The following is a 7,500-nucleotide window of genomic DNA, read 5'->3' as shown; positions in this document are numbered from 1 at the left end:
AGTGGTCATTTGAGTCAAATTTATGTTTGTGACTTTTTAAAAATATTTTTTCTTTTACTTTTTTGGTCTTTTTATTTTATTTTCTTAAGGCTTTATTATTTTTATTATTTCTGTTTTTTAAATTTTTTTTCTGGTTTTGTAGAATTTTTCCTGAAATTTTCTTGTCAATTTTTTTTTAAATTTTATTTTCAGTTTTTGTTCTAATTTATGTTTCATATTCTGTGTATGGGTATATATATGACATGTTCTAGAACTATGGTAGTTCATTTACACCAAAACGTCTCTTTATTAATGTTGTTGTGTGTATGTATTATAAATAACTTTTGGTTGGAACAAAAGAGTATTGTGGACAGTTCTCTCGATCATCCATTCTGCATGAGCAACTGGAGTTATTTGTAGACTGTGTGATTGTTTTTTCTCTCCTGGCTTTTATACTTTATTCTTATGTGTTTAAATTCTGTACTTCTGCTGTCTCTCTTGCAATACACTCTCTGCCTTTAATTGTTTTATTGCACTTAGAACCCCACAAAGCTTTCATTATTATGATTTGTCATATTCAAACATAAGCCACATGTATTCTGATAACTTGCAGTGGTTATGGTGGTGGTCATATGGTACCTTTAATGTATTTTACATTTAGAATATATATAATGAAATAAATTTATATTATGTGTCCATAAGATTACATGACAATATCAGTAGCCTTATAAGAAGTTCCTTGTGTCAAGCTGGTCTAACTTTGATGTTTTTTGTTATGTCAAATTTTATATGCACACGTTCTCTACAAGAAAGATCCAAACGGAAGAAACACCCCGTCATTTTAATGAATTTACGTCCCAAACCTAGTTTCTTACACTTTATATCCATACAAAGCTTACAGTACTTTTGATGATAGATGAAATTGAATTACAGGTTGTTGATTAAGTAATGAAGATCTATATCCAAAAGTAATTGGCTGACATTTCTCCCACCATCTAGTCTCAATTAGTTTTTAATTCAATATTCTACCCACGATACAAATGTAATATATAGGATTTCTGGATCTGTGACAAAAACTGTAACGGTACTTTTTTTTAGTCCACCTATCTTGATACCAATTTGACATTTGTAATGACAATAGGGAGTGGAAGCTTTTAAGGGAATCTTTAGTAGGTTTTTTTTTATTTCTGTGATGTAAAAATATTCCAAAAGGGGAAATTAACGATAGATTTTAATTATAACTACCCAGTAGAAGAATTCATCTTTATAACTTATTTAACCCCCAAAAAGAGAGAGGCTTTATTTTCAAGTGCTGTAGGCATGTATAGGTAAATCTGAAAACAGTAGTTTTTAGAAGCATTTAGATTTATTAAATAAAAGACTAATAAAAGTTCATAGAAATTGTCTTTTGAAGTCATTGACTTACTTGTTAAAGAGAAATTTTAAAAACAAATTCACCAATAAAAACATATTTTGTGAAATTTCCAATTATAATACAAAATTTTGAAAATTGTGTACAACTGAAGTAAAAATAAGCTGTTCAAGGATTGATAAGTTGAGTTTAATGTATTGTGATTAAAAAAAAACTTTAAATGATGATTACATGTACTTTGTAAATGTGTAAACATCAAGATTTGGAACAGACAAATATTATATAATTCTTTGATTAAAATTTCAGGACAGAGTTTGGGTTACGGATTTGTTAACTACAAGAATCCAGCAGATGCAGAGAAGGCCATTAACACACTCAATGGATTACGATTGCAAAACAAACTGATTAAGGTTAGAAACCACTGGTTTTCTTTATTTACTTCAAATATCTCGGTAATGTACCTAGGTAATGGTTTCTATATTTATCATTTTTGTTAATTGATTTTAAGAATTTCCTCTTTATGTTATGAAGCTCATTAATGTTAATGCCAGGGATACTTTAGAAAATATGGGAGCTTTGTTTATTTTTTTAAGTTGTTAATTTGCAGCTTCAATACTAGGTATTAACATGAAGGAAATGCACTTGTAGTAGCTAGATTGTTTAACATGGCTGGGTAAATTTTTACACAACTTGGTAATGGAACCATAATGTTTAGATTTACAGTTGAACTTCATTATGTTGAACTTTGATATCTTGAATACCATGGATATGTTGAAATGAGTTACAATATAAAAGTCCCAATGCTTTTAACCTCATTATCTTGAATCATCAGATGCCTTGAAGTTTTTTTTCTCAGTCCAATCCAGTTGAAGATTTGACTGTATTTCAACTTTTTACGTTATTTTTAAAGAAATATCCTGTTATTATTTGCAACGAAGTTAAAGTTCATATATTTTCAGATTTTGATTTTCAAACATTAAACATTGCACATCTGTTAACCAACTTTTTTTCGCATATGATCAACTGTACATGTATTTCCTTTATCGATTTTGTAAATCCATATTTCCATTTGTAATTCTTTTGTCCCAAGATATCTTAATCCTTTATGCAAAACAAAATACCTTTTCATGATAGCAATTAAAAAAAATGCTAATGATAATTATTAGCAATTTTTTTTTTTTTTTGGCCTTGGGAAGGTTGCCGCACACAAAGGAAAGTTGGTTTACAGTGATTTTCTTGTTATCTCCTAATACTACTGTAGTCACAGAATAAATGAAAATGAAATATGTGGAAATATTTTTGCTGAAAGAAAAAGTTTGTTTCCTCTCAGTTATAGAGTTAAAATGGCTAAGGTGCCTAAAATACATATTCTTGAAGTCAACAAATGGATTGGAGGGTCCATGAAGTTTTTTGAATTGAAAATCTGGATTTTATAGCCCTCATTCTACAAGGACTGGAGAAAAAAGATCACAGGGTGATATAAGACACCAGTATTCCCAAATATTGCCACTTTTTCGATATAAAATTCCTAACTGATAGGGCACAGGACCCTGTACCAAAAAGAGTCAATTAAGCCCTGCTCCATATTGTCTACACATACTGCAAGAACCTGTAGCCAAACACTGATGAGTGTCCTTATACATAGAGTGTTATTTTTTGGCAGAATCTTGAATTTTTTTCTTTTAATTATTGCATGGATTCATTTTTCTGATATTTATAAAATCATACATATAATTCTCTGCAGCACTTGAGTCAATTTTACAATTTATTTCCAACATATACTAATCAGCAAACATGAATACAGTAATACATGCTTATAGGCTAGCGAACACACTTATAATGAAATGACGCTTACAGTGAAGTGATTTTCATTCCCCATGACTTTAAAATATATTGTAAACTTAATGGATATAACGAATTACGCTTATACGAAGCAAAATTGCCCATTCCTGGCACTTCATTATAAGTGTGTTTTACTGTACACAGGTACTGCATTGATAAAAATGTTCTTAACCATTGAACTAAATGGAATATGTTATATGCTATACATGTATATGCTTTGAAGCCTGACAACAAAGAATTGCAATTCTCTATTTGCTATTGCTGTTTAAAAATGAATTATGAGGCCAAAAAAAATAATTGTCTTGTTTCCTGCTACCCGACCTACCCTATTTTTTGCACCCGACCCTAAAGTTTTTATTTAGTTTTGGGGAAAAAAAAAGGGGAATCTCAGGAATTCCATGTTCCAAAACTGAAAAAAATATATATTCAAGTGGTATTTCATGAAACAATGTTGTAAATATGGACTTTCATAAAATACCACTCGAGTTGTGCAGCAAAAGACATGAAATTTAATTTTAAAGGATAATATTGACCTATGATATGTTTAATATGGTTTTGTATTAGTTCATATCCAAAAAATACCGTTGAAAAAAAAAATAAAATAAAAAAATAAAATAATTTTCCTACCTACCTACCCTATTTTTTTCAGTCTAGTAGCAGGAAACAGGACTATTATTTTGTTTGGCCTGATTTGTTTAAAATCTTTATTTTCAAGGACCATCAAGCTAATAATAGTAATATATAAAGTACAGTCAAACTTGTTGTGTATTCTGAAAACTTTGCCTATTATGATGAAAACTTTCAGAATTTTTTTGTAAATTAAGTTTAAAATTCTGTCTTAACTGGAGTGTTCAATCCAGCAAATTTCTAATTAATCAGTGGTTTTCAGATTAGAACAAGTTTTACTAGATTAGTTTAATAAATTGTCGTAGCGATCATGTCAGAATATATGGCTCCATGTTAAATAATCGCAGTATCCAATAAAAAAATATGATGTACTCATTTGTATTTTGAGAGTTAAAAAAATGTCTCTATGCATAAAATATCCTTCAAACCATATGTTCTATATATACTTTACGTTTAGCAACAGTTCATCAATATTATGAAAACTTTCGACATCTGTTGCATTTTAAACAGAGTTTCTAAAAATTATATAACATTTTCATGTCCTTTATAATAAACTGCTAGACGTTATGGTAGAAGTTGAAAGAAGAAATAAATATTAGAAATATGATTAATAATATCAACTTATGCCTTTATTCCTAGCCCCCCCCCCCCCCCCCCCCCATTTTCAGAGGTTAAAATGTTCATTTTTTTTTTTAAAAGCTCAAGCTCATCCTTAGTCCTGTGTTTTTATTACTAGTAATGCCTGACAAAACAAAAACAATCAATTCAGTTACAAATATGTAACTGCTGTGCAAAAGGTTTTATGTAACTGCTGTGCAAAAGGTTTAAGCATCTTGCAAGAGGATACAGTTTTCATTTGTGTGTACTACATTGTATGTTATGTTGAGATTAAATTTTGGATGTGAGAAGGAAGTATTTTTTAATGTTCATGTGATATCATATATATGATCCTATTTTGTATCTCGAAGAGAAATGGTTTACCTGGCTTATTAGGAGAAAAAAGTGTGTTTGTAAAAGAAAGAGTCATGGTTCCTGAAGCATTTATGCACTTGCATTTTTCTGCAATAATGTAGAAAGTTTATTTTTTTTAAAAAAAATGCTCAGTTAAGGAACTGTGTCTAGTTTATTTATTGGATTTTCAAACAGTCCTCTTTGTTTATAAATTGATTTCATTCATTGTTATTTTATTGTTTGCCACTTTTAATTTTCTGATTTAACACTTAATACTAGTTAATTTTTTTCTATTTATTTTATTTTGTGTGTGTGTGTCAAATTTCATTTCCTTACTTTCAGGTGTCTTTAGCAAGACCAAGTTGTGAAAGTATTAAAGGGGCCAATCTGTATATATCAGGGTTACCCAAGAGTTTAACCCAACTGGACCTAGAGAAAATGTTCAATGATTGTGGACAGATCATAACATCCAGAATTCTTTATGACCAAAATACAGGTACTAAGACTTGAAAAAAGGCTGCAGTGGAGACCCAAACCTACCAGGGTGGTCCCCCCTCCAGAGTTAGCATTCCTTACAGGGCAGACATTTTCCCTCCCCTCACAGAAGAGCTCATTTAAGTGGAGCTGCCTTAAGCAGTGTTGTTAGGTTATCTTTGATAGGGTTTGCTCTAACACATTATCTCCTTTATCCTGCCAGGTTTCACTTGCTCGTCCAAGCAGTGAGGGTATTAAAGGGGCCAACCTTTATATATGTGGCTTACCCAAGTCTATGACCCAACAAGAATTGGAGGGATTCTTCTCACAATGTGGGAAAATTATAACTTCCAGAATTTTGTATGATAATAATACAGGTTAGAGATGCGTTTAGTTTCTGTTTCCTTGCAGTGTTGTCTGCTTGCATGCTGTATCATTGATTCATTTTTAGTGAATCATGATACTAAATGCAGGGCTGACTGTTATGTGACCTGTTTGATTTTCTTTCAAGTTTATTTCAAGTTCTTTATTTCTTGGTTAGACGTTAAGTTTTTTCCTTTGTACGTTTTTTGAGAAATGTTTGGAAGATTTTTACTGATATTCCTATTGGCTTTTGTCCCAGGTATCTTCTTGTTGTTCAACAAGTGATCAGTTTAGTTGATTACTCTTACGTTGGGCCAAAAACAAAATTACTTTTTTTGTTTGGTATCTGCCACCATTAAAAATGGTTCTACTCCCACAGTTTTTGATTTTGGCTGACTCTATCTCATTGTGTCAATAGTTATTCAGCTGATGCAGTCATACGGAGGGACTTGGATGCAGTTATTAATTTTCATGTATATTTTCCTCATTGCTAAAAACTGTTGGTGGCAAATGCCAAATGATGAACATTTTCAAGTATTGCTTTGATGGTCCAATAATTTGATTAAGTGCATGTTCTCATCTGCTTCCATTCAAATGAATATATTATCTTTTAAACTGCGTCTCTCTTTGAATGTCAACCTTTATAAATATTTCATTTGATTCCATTTTCTGATAATATCATAGCAGAACCAATAAAAATTTTGACAGTATCAACAATATATCCCTTCTGAGTAAAATTCTTCTGGTAATTATCTTGCTTCAATCACAATAACTACATTGGAAAAAAAAAATCTTGTAGATCTATATTTATGTAAAACTTCTTTGTGCAGGTCTTTCCAAAGGAGTTGGCTTCATTAGATTCGATCAACGAGTGGAAGCAGAAAGAGCCATTCAGAAGCTGAATGGAACTATCCCAGATGGAGCCACTGAGCCAATCACAGTCAAGTTTGCAAACTCCCCCAGTTCAAACAAGAATGGAGCGGCCCTCACACCTCTGACATTGGCTCCATACCTTCCACAAACTCGCAGGTTTCTAGGCCCAATTCATCATCCATCTAGTCGGATCAGGTTCATAATGCTTTATACATTCTTGTACCAGTTTAATTCTACTTCACTCATATCATGTATAAAACCAAAGGGATGACATGCAGTTATTTTATCATCATGGTTTATTTTGGATGTAGATAATGAAGAACGGCTGTGATGGCCGCATTTTGCAGGCAACACCATGCCATGAGCTGAAATACACAAAACGAATGACGAAAATATTCCAAATAACGCGTTTGGTACAAGAATGCTTAAGAAATGAACATTTTTGATTTTTATAAAATTTTGTATATCTATATATATTTTTTGTTTCAGTTTACTATTGAATATCCTTTGGTTTCATCTTTTTTCTGTTCTTAAATTGCGTTCTCCCCTTCAAATATGAAAAAAAAAAATCATTCATATTTGATGGGAAAAATGAATTGTTTTGATAAATTAAGAAGCTTTGCATTCATTAAATACTTTCATTTTGTGTATTGTCAGAATTTCAAAGAAAATTTTTCTGCTTTCCAGCTTTTACAAAGATATGTTTCCCAACCGATTTAATAAAAGCGCAGCATTTTTTTCTTTATAACACAAGTGCTTCCTCTTTAGAAGTTTGGAACAAAAAAAAAACTAGTGGCTGAAATGCTAATTAAACTATCAACATTTTTTATGTAACATTTCCAGTGTACTTAGTTTGATTAAAAATTCTGTGCTTTTTGTCAAATAATCTAATTCTACTTGCATGATTGTTGTAACACACACTCAATACAATGAAGTCTCTTGATCATTATTGATTAGAATTTTCTACTAACGACTAGATATATGTTTAAGGCTCTGTTTGAATGCTTTTGTTATAAGCA

General features: G+C 31.0%; 1 protein-coding gene across 6 annotated transcripts in view; it reads left to right on the top strand.

The window, feature by feature from the left end:
* The window catches only part of LOC133200180 (ELAV-like protein 1), a 15,242-nt gene that overhangs the window by 3,456 nt on the left and 4,286 nt on the right, over positions 1-7,500 (top strand). For 3 of the 6 annotated variants that reach the window (XM_061335966.1, XM_061335962.1, XM_061335964.1), the window contains exons 4-6: positions 1,658-1,761; positions 5,114-5,267; positions 6,439-6,676. In XM_061335966.1, coding sequence (XP_061191950.1) covers positions 1,658-1,761; positions 5,114-5,267; positions 6,439-6,676 — 496 coding nt within the window. Of the gene's footprint in view, positions 1-1,657; positions 1,762-5,113; positions 5,268-5,468; positions 5,623-6,438; positions 6,677-7,500 lie in introns of all 6 variants that reach the window. The other 3 variants (XM_061335967.1, XM_061335963.1, XM_061335965.1) reach the window with 2 other exon arrangements.

Source organism: Saccostrea echinata, unplaced genomic scaffold (assembly GCF_033153115.1).
Source record: "Saccostrea echinata isolate AGI-Se365-2 ecotype Australia unplaced genomic scaffold, CSIRO_AGI_Sech_v1 ptg000037l, whole genome shotgun sequence".
Classification (NCBI taxonomy): domain Eukaryota; kingdom Metazoa; phylum Mollusca; class Bivalvia; order Ostreida; family Ostreidae; genus Saccostrea; species Saccostrea echinata.
Note: the sequence above shows the minus strand (reverse complement) of the source record. Positions and strands in the feature narration are given on the sequence as shown.